This window comes from Desmodus rotundus, chromosome 5 (assembly GCF_022682495.2).
Source record: "Desmodus rotundus isolate HL8 chromosome 5, HLdesRot8A.1, whole genome shotgun sequence".
Classification (NCBI taxonomy): domain Eukaryota; kingdom Metazoa; phylum Chordata; class Mammalia; order Chiroptera; family Phyllostomidae; genus Desmodus; species Desmodus rotundus.
The window spans coordinates 9,283,932-9,307,043 of NC_071391.1; the positions used below are offsets into that span (position 1 = coordinate 9,283,932).

The following is a 23,112-nucleotide window of genomic DNA, read 5'->3' on the forward strand; positions in this document are numbered from 1 at the left end:
AATGCTCATAAGAACTTTATTTATAATCACCAAAAACTAGAAACAAGTAAGAGCTCTCTCAAAAGGTGAGTAAATAAACAAGTGGTGGTATACCAATATAACAGGATATTATTCAGTGATACAAAGAAATGAGCTATCAAACCATAAAAAGACCCAGAAGAATTTCAACTGCATATTGCTAAGTGAAAGAAGTCAACCGGAAAAAAGCTATAAACTATGTGATTACATTACATGACATTCTGGAAAAGGCAAACTCTCTCTAAAAATACGTCTTTAAAAAAGGAAATAAAATAGAGATAACATCTTACAAAGTTGTTAGAACTAGTTTATACATGGGCTTAGAGAAATGCTTGGTGCAAAGAAGTGGTCAATAATATTGATTTTTATTGATGAAATCAATAATTTTAAAAAGATTTTATTTACTTACTTTCAGAGATAGGGGAACGGAGGGAGGAAAACAGAGAGAGAGAGAGAGAAGTCTATCAAATGCCCCAACTGGGGGCTGGGCCCACAACCAAGGCGTGTGCCGTGGCTGGAAATCTACCTGGCCACCTTTCGCCCTGTGGGACAAGAACCGGCCAAGTGAGCTACATCAGTCAGGGAGCAATTAACCACTTTGAATTTAGAAAACTAGCATCACGGCCTGTGGAATAACATTCCATAGCCAATTGTCTTAAAGCTCGGAAATAGATGGGATTCTCACTGTCCTCAATCCTCATCACTCACCATTTCTACCTCCTGTGAAATTATGCATACTTTTTCATACCAAGCTCTATGGTTTTGCTTAATATCATGGAGGATGGATTCCATAGTAGGGCCAAACTCAATGATACTGGAAAACCCAGGTTGGTAGTAATTACGGAAGCCAGCACTGTGCATGGCCACCAATGAACCTTTTGAATCGAGTACTGGTGAGCCAGATGACCCAAAGTAAAAACTAGTGTCATAGGTAATCATATCAGGTCTGGGAGCCATTTCCTGGAAACTTCTTTGCGTGAACATATGGATAAACTGCATATGCTCATCGAAACCCTGAGTCTGCAGATGTTCCCGATATTTCTCTACTCGCTGACCCTGAGGGATTACAGTACAAGCATCAGCAGATTTTGCCTCTCCATCTGGATGGCCAATGATGTATATCAACCCACTAAGGGGCACAGGACCAATTCCATTATATAATCCCAAAGGTACTGGTTGTCCATTTTCCTTCAGTTCCAGAACTGCATAATCAAGAGTTTCACCACATATCTCAAACCAAGATTTGACGAAAAAGTAGTCCCCTTTTTCTTGGCTGTCTTCGTAACCAAACGTCACCCTCACACATTGGCCAATTATGCCTGCCCACTTACTTGGCTCTATTCCTTCTCCCACAATGTCGTGTATTACATGCCGACAAGTGAAAACGAACAACCCTCTAAAAACAAAGCAGGTGGCAGAACCCCGCATTCCATTGTTGTCCCACGACAAGTACCCAACTGAGTCACTGAGATGAGAAAGAAGTTTGAACGTTTTAACCGGAGTAGCGTTTTTTGTCACTTTCCCAAAGTTTGTTTTATGTGCAAGATATAATTTCTTCCCCTGTCTTTTTTTAATCTTTTTCTTGAAGCTTTCTCTAATTTCTTCCATTTCTCTTTGCAAACTAGGGTACTGGGCCATAGTTTCTCCTTTCGACACAAAGGTGCTTCTTTCCTCCAACTCCGAATTCCGAGTGGTTGCCACATCACAGCTCTGAGTGGCTGCTGCCCCGGATGCCCTCCTTTCCTCAGCCTCAACCTGGAAGAGCTTGCCCTCTAGGTCGTCCACGTGCTGTGTGTTTTCTACAACGGAGTCCAGGTTTAAAATGAGTTTCCAATCATCACTCTCCAGAAAGGAAAGAAATCTGCCGTCCTTGCACACAGCTTCTTTGATGGTTTCTCCTTTGAAAGCGTAGACGCAGAGTTTGACCCCTTCTTTGTGAAGTTCCCCACGTTTGACAATCCTTTTTCTCTTCTTCCCAACTGCATGGATAAAAAATTTGACACAGTCAGCAGATGCCTTGTCATGCCGGCCAAATATCTGGTTCTCTCCATTCTGCTCACTTTTACTCTGGGCAAATGTCATTACCAGGTGGCAATTTTCAGGCAAACAACTGAGGGGCATTCCAAGGTTTAGGTAGCCTTCAATTCCTTCTGTGCCCCGCACCAGCATTTCTTTGCCTTGCTGAGTTATTCTCTCTTCTTTGACTGCCTGAAGAGTACCAAGTGCCATTGATAAGGTATGCCCCTCGTTACATGTGATCCAGTATTTCATTTTTTTGTTTCTCCTGTGAGGTACATCTAAAGTAATGTTAAGCACCTTATTTTGGGATATAGTCTGGTCTTTGGGTCCTTGAGCCTGGGTATTAGTTATATCTTTTGGGCTTCTTCTGGAGCCGTTCTTCATTTGAGGAATACTAGAATTACCCTGTTGTTCTTTATTGACCTAAAAGGAAATGTTAAAGACTGTAAATCAATTAATGCAACTCAAAAATTTCTATAGAAAACTCAGAACCAATCTGCAAAGCCCCAGTGAATAGAATTAAATCAGAGTTTGAGCTGACAGACAAAATATAAGGTGAGTTTCCTGTCCCATCAGTTAGATAAGCTTTGAATACTGTTAGACTTGTACATTTTTATGAGATATATGAGGAAAAGCAACTGTTTTGTAGATGCATCAAAAACAGAGATGCTTGAAGGTTTGCCAGCCCTCACAGTGTTCTCTCAGGTCTTGTTTACTATTTCCAGCTGTGTAATTTTTACTATTTGTTACTACAGTTCATGGATTGCACCAAAAGTTGTTCTTAAAACACCAAAATCAGCGGGAGTAAAGTACCATTGTTGATTTTATAATTGAGATTAAATGTTAAACAAACCATCATCAGTTAACTAATTATTTGCACATAATAATATTGTATTTGTAATAACAAAACCCTGATTCACCCAGCATTTACCATGTAAAGAACTCAAATTATTTCCCCCATTATATCAATTAATTCCAAACTCCTATGAAATGAGGAGCAACAAATATGGCCTTCCTGACCTTTTAATGGAGAAACCAAGGCACAGAAAATTTCTCCTGTAAGTGCCTTTCTTAGGGTTACACAATAACCAATTAATGAAGTGAGTATGAGAACTCCAATACAGTCCAACGTTTTTTCCATTAGACTGCAAATACATTTTTGGTAAATTCATGTTTTTATAGGGCATTATCTTAAAAACCAGGGCTGGGGGATGGGAGAGGAAGTACCTAAGGAGGATTAATCAAATGCCAAAAATTCAATAAAAAATTAAGAGCATCTGATTCCTACGTCTACAAGATACATTTTTGCCAAGTCATAGTCACCATGGCATGGGTGGGGACAGATGCCACTTGCTGGTAGTGGGAACACCAACGCCAGGAATGTTGTAAAAATTAAGTGTCACATCGTGTGTGACAATGCCTAGCACAATGATCAGCACATTAGTAGGTTAACTTTTATTTTCCTTCTTTGTAATGGTACTAATACTCTAGGTAAAGGAGAAGAAACATAAGGTAACGTAAGTTTATTCTGGACACACATCCAAACTCTCAAAGAGCATCCGCTTCAGCCTGCTGCTGTCAGAAACGTCCTTGCCGTGCAGCCCTCGGAACACGCTGAGGGATTACTCAGAGGATTCTGCGGAAGACACAGACACTTCCTAAAAGGGGGCCTGGAGTCGGTCCTGCATGGTTATTGGCTTGCCTGTCATGGAGTGTGACAGAGAAAAAGAGAGCCAGGCTTGGCTGGGCTTCTCTACCTACTTGGATGTTCTAATTAGAATCAGAACAAAACTTAAAGGGGATTTTTAAGTTGCAATCTCAATTGCTCGCCATCTCTCAGCCTTTTTCTTAATAAACACAAGGAGCATTTTAGACTCGGGATGGGATTCAGTGGTTTGATGTAATAACAGAGCCCAGTTAGTAGAAAGTGCCCCACTTAACGTCAGCAACCTTAAGTCCAAGTCTCCATCCCGTTACGGCCTTAGGAAAAACTCATTTCTTTCCTCTCTTTATAAACCAAATTGAGGATGAGAAAATCCTGCCTGCCTGCCTAATAAGCTTATATTAAGAATAAATATTTAAAAAATTGTTTTATAAATTGTAAAGCCTTACACAATTGTATTGCCATTATCAAATAGATCAGCCACATTTGCGTGGTATTGTATATATTGTCAAGCTATGAAATAACTTTAATCTTGGTTTTATTCCATATTTTACTGTACATTATATTTGATTTTTTTGTTGTTGTTCAGGAAGTGTTACAATAGCTTTTTGTTAAAGGCTGACTTGCTATGGCTAAGATTTTTATTAAAACTCCTCTAGTGCACTGTTGGTGGGAATGCAGACTGGTGAGGCCACTGTGGAAAACAATATGGAATTTCCTCAGAAAACTAAAAATGGAACTGCCCTTTGACCCAGCAATTCCACTGCTGGGATTATACTCTAAGAACCCTGAAACACCAATTCAAAAGAACCTGTGCACCCCAATGTTCATAGCAGCACAATTTACAATAGCCAAGTACTAGAAGCAACCTAAGTGCCCATCAGCAAACGAGTGGATCCAAAAACTATGGTATATTTACACAATGGAATTCTATGCAGCAGAGAGAAAGAAGGAGCTTATACCCTTTGCAACGGCATGGATGAAACTGGAGAGCATTATGCTAAGTGAAATAAGCCAGGCGGTGAGGGACAAATACCATATGATCTCACCTTTAACTGGAACATAATCAATAGAAGAAAAAAGCAAACAAAATATAACCAGAGACATTGAAATTAAGAACAATCTAACAATAGCCGGGGGGGGGGGGGAGGGGTGGGGACAGTGGGAAGAGGGGATTACAGGAACTACTATAAAGGACACGTGGACAAAACCAAGGGGGAGGGTGGAGGTGGGGGAGGGAGGTGGGTTCGGCTGGGGTGGGGTGGAGGGATGGGGAGAAAAGACATACAAATGTAATTGAATAACAATAAAATTTTTTTTAAAAATAAATAAATATATCAAATAAATAAATAAATAAAATATTATTTCTAGAAGGGAAAAAAAAAACAAACTCCTCCTCACCATCATCCATGAAAATGAAAAGAATAAAAATGAGTGAGAAAGATTTTAACTTATGTAACATTCCCTATATCCAATGGGATAATTTCTGGACAGGAGGACTATGAAGCCCAGTGTCAAGGACGGCTAAGTCTACTATTGATACATTCTGTAAATAGTATTTACAAACATTTTGTACCTGAGGAAAATAGTCCTTAATTTTCTTGTTTCCCTTTGTATCCAAGGAGCCCTTCTGTGACCTGCGTTTCTTACAGCTCATGATGGCTTGAAGAGGAACAGGCAGTTCAGCTGAAACACTAGAAAGGCTCAAGTTAGAGCAGTATCTTCATAGCTACCATTAACTGTGCAGAGGATAAGATTAACGGGGACCCCGTGTCCCACCTTTCCCTTCAGCTCCAGCCACGCCCTTCTCAGAGATGTTAACTTAGCAAGTAGACAGTTTATCCACCAACTGTAATCACCCCAATAGTAAAAGCTCCCCGTGATGGAGAACTATACTGGATACTATACAAAAATTATCTCTAATTGCCAATACCCACAGGTACCAGGCAAAATAGGTACATCTGCTTTTGCAGGTGGGGAAAGTATAACTCAGAGAAGGCAGGTGAGCTCCCCAAGGCCAGAGTGACATGGCAGAGATGGAAATCAAGAGCAGGTATAAATACCCTTCAGGAGGGTTTGCTGTGGAGAATTAAAAAGTGTGTTCTGGTTCCATTAATGTTAAAATATGGCCTCGACTTAAGTTAGAGATGGCACGGGGATGGTATAATTGCAGGAAAATGAACAGCAGAAAACAACATACAAAGTAAACTTACAATGGGAGTTTGACTGGGAAGATAGGAACGTTAGTTAGTTGCTGCTTTAGTTAGTTGCTGTTAGACTTTTTTGTTTGTTTAAAGAGGTATTTTCCCCCTCTGTAGTCCTCTGATGTCTCCCTAGAGGAAAATGAACAACGAAGCAAAAGAGTGAAATCTTCAATAATGACAAATACGCTAGAATGGAAACCATGAGTGGGCAGCAACTGCCTGTCTTCAGTATCTCAACGTCTAACACAATGCCTGTCACGTGGAAAGCCCTCAATACAGACACGTTTATAAAGATACTTTCTGTGAGTGAAGGGCATAGGCACACGACGTGCTATGCCCTGTTCACATGCTTTTCATAAACTACCTTATATAATTCTTACACCCCTGTGAGGTAGGTGTGATTAGTCCCATTTTACTGGGAAAGAACTTGAACACCCAGAGACATTAAGGTATTTACTCAAGGTCACAAAGCCCAGAGAGTATACTTTTAATGACTTTTTATTATGTAAAAAAAGAGAATAACATAATGAGCCTACATATACCTATCACATAGGACCAATAATTGCTAAATTTTTTTGGCAAATCTGCATCATATTTTTATGTTACTAGATGATTTTACAGTTAGAGATATCATGACATTTTAACCCTTAGTGATCACTTTCCAGCTCTAAAAATTTTGGACTTTTTCTTACATAATCACAATACTAATTTATTCAGACAAGATCTAAGTGAAGTGCATAAGTAGTCTTTAATTATTATATCTCTTAAGGTTTTTTTTATTCTAGGAAAAGAATTAATTTATAGAAAAGAACAGAAAAATTGTTAGCAGACAGTTTGCCTCCTGGTTTGCTTCTTCGTGTTGTTGCTTAATTTATGCTTAGCCCCTGTAGTTCTTGTCAAGTAGAACTTGCCTAAAGACTATGCTTTGAAGAAGATTTGGTACATGTATACAATGAAATATTACTTAGCTGTTAAAAGAATGAACTCTTACCATTTGTGACAGTATGGATGGACTAGATGGTATTATGCTAAGTGAAACAAGGAGTCAGAGAAAGAAAAATACCATGTGATTTCACTTATGTGTGGAATCCAAAGAACAAAATAAATGAATGAAGAAAACAGAAACAGAATCATAAATACAGAGAACCAACTGACTGACGAAAAGGTGGGTGAAAAGGTGAAGGGATTAAGAGATGCAATTGCTAGTTACAAAATAGTCACAAGGATGTAAAATAAAGAACAGGGCATATAGTCAATAATATTAAAATACCTGTGTGTGGTGGCAGGTGAGTGCTAGATTATGGGGGGATTACTTTGTAAAGTATATGGTTGTCTATTTACTGTGCTGTGCACCTGCAAATAACACAAAATGATATTGAATGTAAGCAGTTAATTGAAAAAAATGAAAAAGCATGAATAACTAGCTTCAAGTTTAGCTATTTATTAACTACACTAATAAATACCATTTTAAAATTTGAGGCAACAACAAATCGATAGGGACTATGCTTGGTCTCTTCACCATTCCAGTGTGCAGTGGGAGCCCTGGCTTCAACATTTGCTGGTAATGAGCTTCTGAACAAGCTCACTTCAGCCTCTCTCAGCCTTAGTTTTGTTTGTAAACTGAGGCAATGATTCTACATGACATAATGAACATGGAAGTGCTATATCAGTGTTAGTTTTTGTAAGTCCACCTGGCTTCAAATTTCAGGTTACCATTTACTAGCTGCTTGACCTTGGGCATATTAATTAATACTGTACCTTACTCTCCTCTAAGATGGAAGTAGTAGTGAGATCAGCCTCCATTGTTGTGAAGATCGAAGAATAAAATGAATGGAAAATCATTAGAACAGTGCCTGGCACAGCACAGGTTGCCCAGTAAGTATTACTATGGTTAGTATTACTATTATCATCAATGTACTTACCACAGCAAGACTTTGCAAACAGCAGAGACCCTAAGAAAACAGAAATGAGATACCTATAATGGAGATGTGCCATGTCGTATAAGGTCCTTGAAGTCAGGAACTTACTGCCCCCAAACTAAGAGAATGTGGGGTTTCGCTGTGTCTGCTCCTGCTGACTCATCTTTTGGAATTTGAGAGAAGACCTAGGTGCCTTAGGAGTGATTAGTACACATGGACCAAAAAAGAAATATAAAGTGGGCAAGAACAATTGTGAGTTTTACACTCCATTGGAATGATATAATTGCAGGAAAATGAACAGCAAAAAACAACATACAGACAAAGTAAACTTACAATGGGAGTTTGACTGGGAAGATAGGAACGTTAGTTAGTTGCTGTCAGAGTGGAGCAGTCAGAGTGGAGGGAGCAAAGGATTAAAAAAATACTCCACATCCCTTCCCAGACACAGTTTTCGGTACCCAGACTAAACCATGCTGTATCAAAATGTGAAGTGTCCTAAGCTATCCAACTCCAAACCCAGCATTATGGTTGGAGAGGGCAAGGCTCTGCTGACCTAAAGGGCTGGCCCTATGTCCTCCAGTACAGAGCAATATACAGCCTGTCCTTGGTCCATTTCCAGCCGACCCAAGGGCTTCCTCTTGTTTCATCTCCCTCCTCATCTCTTCTCTCGCGCCCTCTCGCGCTCTCTCTCTCTCTCTCTCTGATCTGTGTTCTCTATTCCTCCCCACTACTTCCCTCTCCCTCTGGCTCAGTATGCACTCTTCTCCCTCCTTCCCACCCTACTGCCACCCCTGCTTCTCTCCCCTTCTGCTCCACTCTCTTCTCCCTGTCTCCGTACCCTACCCTAACCACTCCTCCTTCTCACTCTTCTCTCTGCTCTGGCCTGGCCTGCTAGAGCTGAGCCAGGCTGTAGAGCGCAGAGATCTGATCCACCTGACTCTAGGCCTCCATCAAGCCCACCACCATGCTCTCAGGCCCCCACCTCCGTCCCAGTACATAGCACCTGACAAGAAGTAGCCACTGAAATAAAACCTGTGCAGTCTTGGGCAGGCAGGTGGGCAGTACTATCCGACGCAGTCCAGAGGAGGGGGGCCCAGGTCCTTCTTCTCCCAGCCCCGCAGACTGATGAGCACCCGCCTGCAACTAGCACGCGGACTCTAATCTAGAGCTAACCCCGAGGTCGAGGTCGGTTCTTGGAGCTGCGCAGTAGGGAGCAACCAAGTTAGCTCCGACCAGCTGGGCAGGCAGCGGGTGGGACTGAGATTTGAAAAGCTTTCTGGTCTTTGGGTAACTGCCTGTCTACCGGTAGCACGGTTTTCCGCGTTCATATCGACAGGGCTCTTCCAGGGTTAGCAGCGGCCTAGACAGTCTGGAAGTCTTGATCTTTAGAAGCGTGGAGCCAGATGGAGGCTCCCACAATGGGAAGTTGCCTCTCTCTCCCTCCCCCTAACCACCAAACCTCCACGCCAACCACCCTCTAAGAGCTCCAGGTCCGACTCTCATGCACAAGAACCACTCACAGAAGCCGAGAATCTGCCCCCAACGTGCCGTGGCCTCCGCCCTGCGAGTAGCAGAAGCTTTGAAGACGGTGCTCAGAGGGCTGTCTCGTGAATTGATGGCTCAGCAAGAAGTGGAAAATCCCGCGCTGCTGACGGGCACCGCTTCTGGCCAATAGCTGGCGAGGTTGCGGCCCCGAAGTGGCGCGGCGGGAAAGCTCTGGCGAGCCGGGACGCGCGGTCTGGAACCCAGCCCGCCCAGCAGCGCTGGCGCCCAAGCGTTCCCGCCGGGTCCCACCCTTCCACCCGCCCCCGCGCTGGTTGCACAGCCGGCGTCTGCCCTCCGGGGAGGACTGGGAGCACTCCCGACCCGCCATCCCTGCCCCACCCCTCTGAGTCGGCTGTGGCCTTCGCGGAGCTGGGCGAGCCCCGGGCTGGCCGGGGAGGGGCCCAGTGGCCCTCGATTTTCCCGCGTTGTGATTGCGCGGGGCAGCGCGTAGCGGGAACCGCCGGCCCAGCTTCAGGAGCAGCGGAGCGAATGGCCCGTCCCCGCCGCCCTGGGCTGCGGAGTGGCCGCTGCGGAACGTCGCGTAGATTCCACAGAGGCAGCCGGCCGTGTCCCGTGGGCTTCTGTCAGTGCCCCGCGCTCCACCGGCTTCCAGGCGACCAAATGGCCCCACAGCAGGCCCAAAGCAGCCCGCTCCTGCGGTGCGGGGTCTACTGGACTTGGGGACCCTCACTTCACCTCCCCGCTTCCCCTCCGGCAAGTGAGCCAAATTGTCCGAGGGGCTGATGCACAGCGGACTCTGGCGGCTGGAGGAGGAGGCCCGCACCCTTGCTCCTGGGGGCCAGGAGGCGCGTCACTAGATGCAGAACCCGAAGGTCCTGCTGGAAGACTCCAGAGTCAGGCATCTCCCAACGGATGGTCGAAGGTGCGCTCTGAAGGGGCCTCAGAAAACCTCTCACTGTTTGAGAACCTGAACGGGGGCAGATCCCTTCAGCATTGGGTGCCATGTTTGAAAAGCTGGTCAAGGGGGGAGAATATAATTGCTAGGCGATGACGGTGACAACTCCTTCGGCAACTCAGGGAGAAACAGATGTTTGCATGAAAGTTGATGGTGTAGGTGGTTGAAAGGGGAAAGCTTTCCCTAACTTGACCTAATGTGAATCATCCACTGAGAAGTACAATCACTGCCCCATTGCAGGTGCTGGGTGGGGTTTGCAGAGAGCAAACCTTAAGAGCATAATTGTAAAAGTAGTATGAAAAAAGTTAGAAAAAAAGGAAAAACGGATAGTTTTATCAATTCTCCCTTATTCCTTAAATCATCCTCAAGTGGTACACTTGACTGGTACCAACACACGTACACACAGAGGTGGTGAACAAATTATCATAAGCAGGGACTTGCTGATTGTCTTTCCCTGTAGACCCTGCCGGTATTAAAAAGGAAGGAGGGGCAAGAGAAGGTGGAGAACGGTGCTGTGGAAGTTGCCTGACATCTCTGGGGACACAAAGCATACCCTAGAAATGAGATGTGCTTTACGGGGTGCTTGCGTATGCCATTGGCACTAAGCATCTTGTAGGCCGTAGTGAGGAGCCCGGATACCCGTGGTGTAGCTGGTGACTAGACCTGACTCCAAATGTGGCCAACACTCTAATTTCCGCACACTCACTTTTTTATGACTTAGTGCCAGCAGAGGGGGCAGAAGACAGTGTGCAAATGACATGCAAATGTATCATTTAGATGAATCTGATTTACACCCAGAATCTTCAGTGCAAAGTAGACAGACCCAATTAGCTTTTAGCTCTCTAAATGTCTGAGCACGAAAGGGTGGGCCTGGAGGCTAAGCGACTCACTCCTTAGATCTGCCAGAGGAGGGCAGAACTCCAGGGCAGAAGGGAAACGCTGGGGTTTTCTGCTGGTGTTCGCAATAGAGGCTGATGTCACAGGTAGCACGGAAGGGAAATGATGAAGATTACCAGAGAATTTGGGGGTTTCGAAGAACAATACATCTTTTCCCCTAGACTCTAAAGGTGTGTTTTCCCATTAACTTTTCAGAGAATGAGAATCATTTCACCAGTTACAAAGATGGGGTGGAGGTCCCATCCCAGGCGTTTAGGATGATAATGCCAAATTCTTTGTATGCAAAAAAGGAAGCTAAGTATTTTAAGTGAGGTTTGAGATTGTTTCAAATTAAAAAAAATAAGCAAATGCAGAAAAAACATCAGTATTTATTTCAGCAACATCCACATCCACACAATTCTCTAAGTTTTCTAAAGAAGAAAGCGTGTTCATTATACCTTAAAGAAGCAGCTCTAGATGCTCTAAATTATTGACATATTTTCATTTTTAAGCCCCTCCCAAAGATATGTTTATTGAATTTGCTAGAGTGAGGAAGGGGTGAAGGGGGAGAGTGAGAGAAAGAGAGAAAGAGGGAGAGACAAACTGTCAAGTGATAAACATCGATTCATTGCCTCCCATATGTGCCCCAACTGGGAATCGAACACTCAGCTTAGGTATGTGCCCTGACTGGGGATCAAACCCGCAAACTTTTGGTGTACAGGATGGCCCTTCAACCAGCTAAGCCACCTGGCCAGGGCTCATTTTTTCCCTAATGTTCCATGGGTTCTCTCTGATCATCTTGAAGTGATGACTCTTTTTTGTTATTTTCCCCTTGATTGAGGTTCTTACCGTTTTCTCTATGCAACAATGTATAGAAGGGCTCATCTCTCTGTTTGAGATCATAAAGAATTGAATCAATAGAATAGCCAAATTCAATGATGGCACGCACCTTATTTCCGCGTTTATAAAACTGCCCGAAGGAGTGCATGGCAACCACTTTGCCATCTGCATTAAACACTGGGGAACCGGAGGACCCACTCGTAAAGCAAGTATCATAACTAAGTCTGTCAGTGCTGTAAGCCTCTGGTGGGAAACTTCTTGGGGTAAACATAGAGCAAACGTCAAGAGTGGCAGCTTGCAGTCCCGCCACCGCCACCTCATGTTGGTGGAGCCGGGAATACCTCCCTAAGCGTTCCTTTACAGTAATCACAGCACACTCATCTATTTCCTTGGTCCGGCCTTCTGGGTGACCAATTAAACAAATCAAACCACTAGGTGGCAGAGAGGAAACTTGTCCAACTAGGCCTGGAGGAAACCCATGTCCATTTTCTCTTAGTTTTAAAATGGCATAATCTGGACCTTCACCAGACATGTGAAGCCATGGCTCGAAGGAAAAGAATTCTTCATCAGGAGGGCAGAATGTTTTGTAAGTGAAAGTTACCCGTGCACATTTGCTTATTATATGTGGCCACAACCTTGGATCTGTGCCTTCTCCCACCACAAAGAGTACTACATGTCGACAGGTGAAAACGTAACCATCATTGTAGACAAAGCAAGTAGCATTGCCTTTCATGCCGTTATTGTTCCATCTCACGAACCCAACTGACTTACTAAGGTTAGCACGAAGTTCATAGGTTGCAACTGAAGTAGAATTGTTAGTCAGTTTTCCAAAGCACTTTTCATATATTCCGAATTGTTGAAATGGTGACAGTTTGCTTCTCTTCTGTTCTTCTCGAAAATAATTTCTCATCCAATGTGCATCTTCACTGAAATTTGGATGTTGCTGCATTATAACTTTGTCCAACATCTGGCAGTTCTTTAGCCAGTGACCAGTTGCCTCTGCCTGGATGTCCCAATTAACAGCACATTCCATACCCAGACGGGGCCTTTCCCGAACATGTGAAATTCGTTTCCCACGCTTGCTTTTGCAACTTTTACTGTAATAACTTTTAATTCTGAAAATTGTTCGCCGTTTCTTACCCTCAATATCATGCCCTAGACGTTGAGGTGGCAGAACTTTTTCTCGGTCCTGTTCTACATGTTCACACTCTCCGTCTTTCTCTGTTTTGTGGACCTGAATCTGAGATGGCATCACATCACAGGGACTGACTTCACCAGTGGCATTTTCATCCTTCTGTTTGATTTTTTGAGGGGAATGTTTCCTGGCTGGTGGCTTTCTAGGAATGTCTATTTCTAAGAGTTTTCCAGCTACTTCCTCCACAGTGGACTGTTTTGTATGAAAGATAGTATGATTTTCTATGAGTTTCCACTCAAATTCATCCAGGTCAGACCGAAATCGGCCATCTTTGCACAGGGCTTCTCTGACAGTCTCACCCTTCAAGGCGTAGATACAAAGTGTACTTGACTTTTGATGAAGGGCCATGTTGTTAACAATCCTCTTTGTGGTCCTCCCAATAGCCATAACATGAAAAAGAATGCATTCGATGCTGGGATTTTCATAGTGGCGTAATATCTGATCATATTTCTTCTGACTCCCTTTTCTCTTTACAGCCGATAATTCAAGTTTAGAACCTTTTGGTAGGCACTTGAGGGGCATTCCTAAATTGATATATCCTTTTATTGCTTCCTGTCCATAGACAAAAATGTTCTTATTGAAATGATTCTTCGTCCTTTTACAAAAATTGTCGTTGGCTCTCAGAGCTGAGTAGATACTGTCATTGAGTTCACCACGTGCTGTAAACTCACTATGGTCCAATTTCCCGAAGCCTTTTTTTAAAGTATAGGTGAAATAACATTTGTCACTCCTGCTCAAATCTGGGTTCCGAATTTGAAGGGATGCTTCATGCCCAGGGACTGCACGTTGAACGGCGCTGCTACACTTGCCCGTGTCGGATGGAGAAGGATCAACGGTGGTGCCCGAACATGTCTGCCTCATGACAGCTCCCTTAAGAAAGGAAAGGTGAAACTTTCAAGAAGCATCACTCTTAATCATGATGTTTCATGTTTTTATGATTGGAAAACCTATCGATATTCTAGATAAAAATTAGATAGTACTATGGATGATGAATAATGGAGCAAATTATCCATCATTAGTCCATCACCAGACATAATCATTCTGCATTTTTCTTTTTGCTTCAAAGATTTGATATGCAGATATAAACCTTGAGTTACTTGAATTATACTAACCTATCTTAGAGTTTCTTGGTCACTAAGCAATCCACCGTTGCTTTCACATGTCACTAGACAACCTTTGAAAGCAGAATTCGATGGGCCATATTATATTTCAGTGTACAATAATTTTTAATCTATTCTTCCATTGCTGGGTATTTAGACTGTATCCAATGTTTCACTACTTTGATATGACAAACATTTCTACAGTGACACCATTTCTGTCTGTCCATCTCATTATTTCCCTAGGCCAGATTCCCCTCTGTGGAAATACCGAGACAAAGATTATCAATGTATTTCACAACAAATCCATGGCCAAGTTGCCTTCCAGATAAGTCACATCAATCTGCCCCACTGTCGAATAAGATCGGCTGTGCAGTTGACTCTCTAAAGGATCTCAGTGGTATTATTACAAATGTTTGCCGATTGATAGATGAAATGTCACCTAATTTCCCTGGTTTTAAAATCGGTCTGCACTTGTTCCCTTACTAGTAAAGCTGGATATACTTCATACATCATGTGGACATTTGAAACATCCCCTTTCAAAAGTTCCCATTAAGTATCTGTTTAGTTTCTATGCGTACACAGTTTCCACAAAAATAAGGAAATACAATGAAATGCTTGATAAATCACACGATTGGCTAGCTATACCAACAGGTAGACATATTCAAATGCAAACAAATATGCATATCCATATAGAAACAAATAAGCATTCTTCTCTCTGCACCCTACAACCACTTGTGTCTACCTTGATTTAGTATTACCATTTTTGCCTATTTAGGAGTAAAAAAGGGGGCTCATCAAAAACTGGGTCCTGACTGACTGGGTGCAAAAATCCTTGCTCTGAAGTCCATGACTTTTGTTACTTTCATAAAGTTCGGTGTCACTTTCGTCATTTGTAAAAAGGGGACAGCAATAATACTTACTGCAGAGAGTTGTATTAAATGTTAAATAAGATAATCCACAGGAAGTGAAAGGCATAATCCCAGGTACACAGTCACTTCTCAGTAAATATTAGCACTGTTACTATTTACGTCTGTCTATGATCCCAATGACATTAAATGTATATTCTCTTGAGTAGTCACCTTGTCTAACAAGGCACTTTTTGTGTGGTTAATTCACACGGTATCATTTCATTTTTCACAAGCACTTACGTGGATGATGTCCCCAGACAAATTTGACAGCGCACAAGAAGGGATTATAACTGCCATTCTATGTGAACTATCCCCTCCCAGGACCCTCAGGCAGCCCTGTGGTGAGAGTGCTGTTCCTGGTGGGAGGTGCAAAGTGCGGACATACCTCTGTGACTTCAGGTCCAGAGGACTGGTCATTTTCAGTGGCACTGAGTGACTTGTCCTCTTCACATTTCACGGAATCCATGATGAGCCCCAAGAGAATCTCACTCACTTTCACTACTGGCCCAGAAGAAGGAACAGGGACTGGGTCGATCCTCCCACTGGAAAAGACTAAAACAAAAGACAGCTTTCAAACACTGGGCATCAGGCAACTCAAGACCATGATCTCTGACCCCTGAGAGAGGGAGGTCAACTGAGCTAAGCCCTATGGACGACTTCATGGCTTTGCAGAGGGTTTCTAGTCCACGTGTTGGGAGGGGTAGCAGAACAGAGCCTACTAGTTTCGCTGGGTTGAGAAGACAAGCTGAGAGTCGTGGGAGGGCTAGGGGGCTTGAGTTTGTGGGGCAGAGAACTAGGGAGAGAGGAGAGCAGCAGCTACCCAGACAGAGAGATGGAGAGTTGGAGGCCAGTGGTGGGCTCCCCAAGAAATTCCAGCCAAATCTCCATCAGTGTAGGACAGTGAGGACGCTATTGGAAGCCAGAAGAAGGACCCCCCCCCCAAAGGGAAACACAGGACAATTCTGAGGCTCACACAGGGCTGAGAATGGTTTCTGTGCCCAAAAGTCACACCAGAGAACTTCATCATTCATGGGCTGCCAGGCAGAGTATTCAGACAGGTGTCCCCTCCACAGCGGGACAAAAGCAGCCCTCCAGGAAAGGCTACTCTGGTGTCCCCTGACAAACCAGGAAGGTAAGACTTGCAAGGACACAAGTGTTTCCGAGGACAGTAACTGTGCATGAGAACAAAGCGGAAGCACAGTGAGAGAAATAGGAGCATCCCCAGCAATTGCCCCAAATGTGACATTAACCAAGCTTGCTATCCAATCCAAAATGATCAGGCATAGACAGAAGCAGGGATGTACGGCCCCGAATGAGGAGAGCAATCAATCGATGAGCAGAAACAGGCCCACAAGTGACACCTGGACAGAACAAGAACATGGAAACAGATATTACCTTGGATTTTTGGCAAAATGGAGTGAGAGGAACTGGAGTCACCCTCCTGTCTGGAAACAGGACAAGACAAAATGGGCAAGATAAATGAAACCTTGGCTGGCAAGGGACTGGACACCACGCACTTAGGGACCGTCCCGGATGAAATGCACCCTGTGGTTACTGGGGGTGACGGCCCTGAGACGCTATTCCAGGCCAGGGTGCACTAAGGGGCAGCAAGGCAGAGGCCTTTGGAGTTCCTCTTTGCAGGGGATAGGGGTGAGATTTCAAGGAAACAAAGCTCTGGGTCACAGGCAGAGGGCTCCCCTCCAGTACTCAGCCAAGAAGGGACAGGGCAGCAACGGTGGAAACTACCTAAGGGCAGAGAAGAACCCCCACCCCCAGCCCACCTCAACAAAACACCAAGCAGGGGATGCCTTTCCCCAAACCCTGTCCCTACACCCCACGGGGGCATGTCAGTGTTCTCATTTGGGGAGGACGGAGCTTGGCTCAGATTAAACTTTGTGCCCGCGCTTTACCTGCCGCCCGTGGACTTGTGACAAAGGAAGTCACAGGATCTCACCCTCCAGGATCGCCGCCCAGTGAGTCTAGAGTGCAGCCCTGGAGGTTGGTTGCTCCTTTAACACACACCCCTCCCGCCCCGCAGCTGCTCACAAAACCTCCGTGGGAACAGCTCCCTAGGCTGTCTCCGAGTGACATTCCAGGTGTGGGGAGCTGCCCGCAGTGGGAAGCGGCCTCTCCCTCCCTCTCCCCCGCCCCCGACCCCCCAAACGTGCACGCCAACCACCCCCTAAGAGCTCCAGGTCCCACTCACATGCAGAAGAACCACTCAGAATCTGTGAAGCCGAGAAGCCGAGAGTCTGCCCTGGACCTTGTGGTGGCCGCCGCCCTGGGAGTGACAGGAGATTTGGAGACGGCGCTCAGCGGGCTGTCTCGTGAACTGATGGCTCAGCAAGAAGTGGGAAATCCCGGGTCCACACCGGGCACCGCTTCTGGCCAATAGCTGGCGAGGTTGCGGCCCCCAAGTGGCGCGGCGGGAAAGGTCTAGCAGTCTGGCCTGTGGGGAGCAAGGGGCCGGGAAGAACCTCTCTCCGCCTCCCCGGGATCGTGAGGTTCCTGCGGGATCCCACCCACCCACTCGCTCCCACACTCGGTCTGCAGCCGGCTTCTGCATTCCCGGACACAGGTTGAGCAATCTCGACTCGTCATCCCTTCCCCGCCCCACCGAGTCCGCTGTAGCCACCCGCGGAGGTGGTGGAGCGCAGGACGGGTGTACCAGGAACCGGGTGACACGTCATTCTCCCCCCGCTCCCCCGCTGTGATTGCACGGGGCGGAGCGGAGTGGGAACCGCGGGCCCAGCTTCAGGACCTGCGGGGCGAACGGCCGGTCCCCGCCGCGCGGCGGTCGCTGCCCTCCGCCGCTGCGGGGTGGGGGACCGCGGTGGGACCAGCATCCCGGCGTCGACCCGGCGGCTGCTGCGGAACGTCGTCCAGACTCCACAGAGGCAGCCGTCCGCGCCCCGTGAGCGTCCGTCGGTGCCCCGCGCTCCACCGGCTTCAAGGCGACCAAATGGCCCCACAGCAGGCGCAAAGCAGCCGCTCCTGTGGTGCGGGGTCTACTGGGCTTGGGGACCTTCACTTCACCTCCCCACTCCCCACGGGCAAGTGAGACAAATTGTCCGAGGGGCTGATGCACAGCGGACTCTGGCGGCTGGAGGAGGAGGCCCGCACCCCTGCTCCTGGGGGCAGGAGGCGCGTCACTAGATGCAGAACCCGAAGGTCCTGCTGGAGGACTCCAGAGTCAGGCATCTCCCAACGGATGGGGATGGTCGAAGGCGCGCTCTGAAGGGGCCTCAGAATACCTCTCACTGTTTGAGATCCTGAACGGGGGCAGATCCCTTCAGCATTGGGTGCCATGTTTGAAAAGCTGGTCAAAGGGGGAGAATATAATTGCTAGGCGATGACGGTGACAACTCCTTCCGCAACTCAGGGAGAAACAGATGTTTGCATGAAAGTTGATGGTGTAGGTGGTTGAAAGGGGAAAGCTTTCCCTAACTTGACCTAATGTGAATCATCCACTGAGAAGTACAATCACTGCCCCATTGCAGGTGCTGGGTGGGGTTTGCAGAGAGCAAACCTTAAGAGCATAATTATAGGAGACTGTTCTGCGTGGCGTGGGCCCAGCTCCCACTTGGAAAGGCCAGTGGAAAGCAAGGTCCGGCACACAGGACCCAAGCCCACAGATAGGTTCTCCCATGGAGAATCAGGCCTGCATTGCTAGGTTGCTTTGAGACTTGCTTTTAGCTAAAACTCCCTCACCCTTAATTGAGGCAGCAAATGTTTACTGCATATCTTTAAAGTAACTTTCTAAAATCTGTGCTAAACCTTCCAAGGATGAGTGTAACCAGTTCAACCACTTTTCCCTTTACATTTGCAAATATCCTTCCTTATGGATGTAATTAGCAACACCTGTCCTTTGTTTTCTGTAAAAAGTAACCTCTAAAGTGAACCTGTGCACAGTAAATGAGGACCATCCTCCATGTAAGGTGCCCAGAAAAGCAATAAAAGCCTGTCAAGGCAGGGTTGGGGTGGTCTTCTTGAGAGAGTGTCCTGCCTTCCCTTTTCCTCCACAGGACTTGGTAGTCTGTGTGAATTTGTCTCGTCTCAGCCACAACACCACGGCTACTGCAGGCCGATGACCAAATCACATAACTGTAAAAATAGTATGAAAAAAGGAGCAACTGATAATTTTATCAAGTCCTGATTATTCCTTATATCATTCTCAAGTGGTACAGGGGACTGATAAGTACACACAGACAGAGGTGAGAACAAGTTTTGTCTTTCCTTGCGGAACCTGTAGAGACTAAAAGGGAGGAGGGACACGAGGCAGGTGTCAGTGGTGCTGTGGCAGTTGCCCGACATGTCTGGGGACAGAAGATGTGCCCTGGAATAAAATATACCCTAAGGAGTGCTTGCACATGCTGCTGCACCTGGTAGTAAACTTCTGGATTTTATTATAAATGGGAGATGTATTCTAAACAGTTTTAAGCAGGGGCGTAACATAATATGTTTATGTTTTGAAAAAAAATTATTGGCAGCAGCGTGGACAGTAAACTGTGGGGGGAGGAGGGCGGATGCACAGGAAGGTTGGCGGGCCCCTGCATTTCAAAGTGGTGAAGTTGTGGGAAGCGGTCTCATTCTACATTTATTTTGAAGGGCAAGCCCACCAGCTTGTTTATGGATGTGATGTTCCAGAAATGAGAGAGAAGGGGGCTTTGCTTTGATGACTCCCGGGCTTTGGCTTGAGCAAGGAAAAGATAAAGCCTGTATTAACTCTTGTGGGGAAGTCTGAGGGAGGGACTGCTGTGTATTATATGAATGGTGCGTATGTGTGCACGTGGGAGTGTGTGTGTCAGTAATTCTCCTGTTGGTACGGCGACTTCCAGGGGTTCATGAAACAGTCACTACCCAAAGGCATTGGCTTGTCCCTGACTCTGAATTCGACGCATTCCCACTTCTCCCAGCCACGTAGTGGTCTGCACCAGTGTATGGGATTGACAACAGTAAAACTGCCCCAGCACCTGCCACTTGGCCAAAAGTATTCTTGCTACATTATAATAAAATGCAGACGATTTACTGTATACATTTAACAAGGACCCTAGTGCCAAGGGGATGGGCAGTGGTGGCCTTTCAGGGTTCCCAGGGGTGTTGAAAAATTCCAACTGCTCCACATAAACATCAGCTGAAGGGGACGTTTCCTGACGCTTCCTTGGTGGCTCCACAGCCTCCTTGAACCCTCTTTATTCTGTCACTACTGCCAAGTTGTCGTGGGCTTGCGTCGAAGCTCTCAAAGCACAGCCACAACAGCTGCTCTGCTCTGTACCTATAGGTCCTGACCCAGCTGGCCGATGGCCGTTGGTTCCTTTGTGTGGGTCAGCTTTACACTTCACGCCGAAATGGGAGATGCCGCCTCAAATGGCATCTCACTAATTAGTTCAAGCGACACTGACTGGTAATGAAGAGAGAAGAGAAGCATCCGCCGTCAGCTAGGTTCAAGGAGCTGGGAAACCCTGGGATTAGCAGGGAGGATGTGCGGTTTGGGAGGTCATTACAATTGGCGAAAGTGATCTAGTAGGCGCCAAAAATATACATGTCACTTAAGAAACGGGACCTATGAGGCGAGGCAGTCGTTTTTGTGTCCTGCTGAGGTAACATCTCTCTGTGAACTGCTTTTCTTCTCATTTTCAATTTACCTCAAATATACTTCTCAGTTAATGGTCAAGATCATTATCATCATGAGCCGAAGCCCCTCTCTCTGGCTTTCTTTGGGTCTGTATTCTTCCCCCCATGTTCACTCCCTGTCCCTTCTTGGCCCTTCCTGGGCTTCCACCATGAAGTGCATTTGTCGGCTTCATAACTTATTATTGGAGTGGGTTAGCATCTCTTGTTCCATGTGTCAAAAGTGGAATTATTGGTGCACACCCATGATTTGTTCTTCTCCTTCCATGAGTTCAGACGGGTCACCCCACGGTGTCTTAGAAGCTGCCCCCTATTTGAGAGAGGACTGGGGCGGGGTCTCTAACTTCCAGCAATCAGCTTTGGGGCAGCCCTGAAGCCTCAACAGCCAAACCTTCCCATACAGACCCAAGGCCCACCTATGCTAAGAAAAGAAGGCACGCACAGGAGGGTACCTTCCAGTAAGGTTCCCCACTGCCCCCACCCATCCCTCTGTGACCATACCTCCGCGTCTCAGCTCTCTTATTTGCAGTCTCAAGGACCACCCAGGCATTTGCAAACAGAGCATCTGCACCACTCCCAGCGCTAGGCCAGGGTACTCCCAGTGACCAAAGGCTTCTTCAGGACGGCTGGAGTTCTGGGCTCGGCCTGAAGATGGCACCAGAAGATAAATCTGGTAGACCTGGGAGACACAGAAAGGGTGGGGTAGGGGAACTGCGTGAAGACTGACCAGGAGTGTCAGTCTTCACACAGCATGGTGTCAGTTTGCCCAGTCTTTGATTATCTGGCGCCATAGAACTTCCCACCCCTTTGGGGACTGCACTTGTGGGCAAGGTCTGGAGAGGTGCGGGTGGGAGATGCTGCCTCTAGTTCTCCCTGAAGGTGCACGTGTTAGTCCAAAGCTGCTATAGCTCATGGGTTTGTTTATTTTTTTTTCCTTCCTATTTACCCTCCTTTCAGCTAAGGCCCACCTCATGTGTCTCTGGGCGAACTCGTCTTCAGTCTGGGTCCCCGGGGGTTTTGTAAAAGCCTTCGTGGGGGCAAAGCCAGCCTGGTGCTTGTCATTTCTGGCGCTGTGGGGGAGTGGGGGTGAAGAGAGTGGAGGGGGAGATAACTTACAAGAAGGGTCCACAAAATGCCAGGCATTGTGCTCTGGCATTGTTCATAGGGTTGTCTCATTTCATCTGCTTTCTATTTGATTCAATTTCGGTTGCACAGATTAAGAAACTAGGTAAATACACTGTCCAAGGGCAGTGCTTCCAAGGGCAATTTTATCTCCTGTCAGACGCCAAAGCCCAGAGCCCTTTAGTGTGCCGAGGCTGTCTTTGTGGCGTTTTCATACTGTAGGCCAGGTGAATCGCCGCTCCCCACGCTGAACCTTCCTTCACCCATCCATTCACCTGTCCTTTATAAGGGACCTGCCAAGGCATGGGTCTAGTTGCTACAAAAATACAAAGGAGTAGGGAGTCTGCTGTAAAGTAGGGGAGACTCAAAAGACATACACTGGATATTGATACCTATTTTTTTTTCCAGATAATATGATGGGGTATGAAGACAGAGACATGGATAAAATCTACTCTTGCTTTAGGCAGTAGTAATCTTTGAACTTTTCATTTCCCACCCCTACAATTTTGAACAAATTGAGCATCTACCCCATATATCTTTATTTATATTATATTTTTCTCTTAAAATTAATATACTCAATGTCAGGCACACCTCATTTCTTATTTTCAGATGAAAATATTAATGGGGTTTCAAGCATTTTCTTTGTTCGCCCCAGTGATCATCTTGGGCCCTTCCTGGGGGATCCTCAGTCTGGGACCCTCGACCACAGGAGTGTGCCTGACCCTCTCCCTGCTTTATTCAGGTCTCTGTCAGATGCCAGGTTTACAGCAAGGCCTCCCCTGATGACTTTCTGTAACACATTACCTTCTCCCCCTCTGTCACCTTCTATCCCCTTACATACTTTCTATTTAATATACTGCATTTCAATGTATAGTAAATGTGATGATTGGTTTAGGTTTTCTCTTTTGGCATCAAAATGTGAGCCCCAAGCAGGTCAGGGAGGTGTTTTCAAGACTGGTGAGTGTGAGAGGAAAGCAATAAAATCAAAAGAGTTGAGGATGGAGGGAGAAAGCCTTGTGTAGGGTCTCCCGACATCCCCTGGGACTGGGCTGGGAAAAGAAGGAAGATGGGCCATCCTTCTCCTGGTTCCTACATTCTTGCAATCCTCAAGGCCAGGGTCACCCAGCCCTTCCCTCTACCCCTGTTATCTGCATTC

General features: G+C 46.0%; 2 protein-coding genes across 17 annotated transcripts; both read right to left on the minus strand.

Moving 5' to 3' along the window:
- Nucleotides 1-9,458, minus strand: FAM111A (FAM111 trypsin like peptidase A). Of its 15 annotated transcripts, none has more exons than XM_045194426.2 (7): nucleotides 9,344-9,441; nucleotides 7,827-7,856; nucleotides 7,663-7,701; nucleotides 7,175-7,257; nucleotides 5,914-6,033; nucleotides 5,277-5,362; nucleotides 1-2,460 (listed from the first exon to the last, which is right to left on the minus strand). In XM_045194426.2, the coding sequence occupies exons 6-7, from the start codon at nucleotides 5,355-5,357 to the stop codon at nucleotides 709-711; spliced, it is 1,833 nt and encodes a 610-aa protein (XP_045050361.2). In that variant the 5' UTR covers nucleotides 5,358-5,362; nucleotides 5,914-6,033; nucleotides 7,175-7,257; nucleotides 7,663-7,701; nucleotides 7,827-7,856; nucleotides 9,344-9,441; the 3' UTR covers nucleotides 1-708. The 15 variants fall into 15 exon arrangements, with proteins under 15 accessions (XP_045050361.2, XP_045050359.2, XP_045050346.2 ...); XM_045194424.2 differs by having other exon boundaries at nucleotides 5,277-5,386; XM_045194411.2 differs by having other exon boundaries at nucleotides 5,277-5,394.
- A 2,083-nt stretch (nucleotides 9,459-11,541) lies between these two features.
- On the minus strand, nucleotides 11,542-17,844 carry FAM111B (FAM111 trypsin like peptidase B). Of its 2 annotated transcripts, XM_045194391.3 has the most exons (4): nucleotides 17,410-17,844; nucleotides 16,599-16,648; nucleotides 15,589-15,755; nucleotides 11,542-14,065 (listed from the first exon to the last, which is right to left on the minus strand). In XM_045194391.3, exons 3-4 carry the CDS (start codon nucleotides 15,667-15,669, stop codon nucleotides 11,930-11,932), a joined length of 2,217 nt encoding a protein of 738 aa, XP_045050326.2. In that variant the 5' UTR covers nucleotides 15,670-15,755; nucleotides 16,599-16,648; nucleotides 17,410-17,844; the 3' UTR covers nucleotides 11,542-11,929. The 2 variants fall into 2 exon arrangements, with proteins under 2 accessions (XP_045050326.2, XP_024414908.2); XM_024559140.4 differs by lacking the exon at nucleotides 16,599-16,648.
- Nucleotides 17,845-23,112: the final 5,268 nt, after the last annotated feature.

Coding starts and splice junctions, on each gene's coding strand:
- FAM111A (XM_053925845.1), bottom strand. Junction 5,395..7,826: donor GTTTGCAAAGTCTTGCTGTG/GTAAGTACATTG, acceptor GAGCCTTTCTAG/TGTTTCAGCTGAACTGCCTG. Junction 2,461..5,276: donor TTAAGGACTATTTTCCTCAG/GTACAAAATGTT, acceptor ATTTCCTTTTAG/GTCAATAAAGAACAACAGGG.
- FAM111B (XM_024559140.4), bottom strand. CDS start 15,669: ATGGATTCCGTGAAATGTGAAGAGGACAAGTCACTCAGTGCCACTGAA. Junction 14,066..15,588: donor CTGGACCTGAAGTCACAGAG/GTATGTCCGCAC, acceptor TCCTTTCTTAAG/GGAGCTGTCATGAGGCAGAC.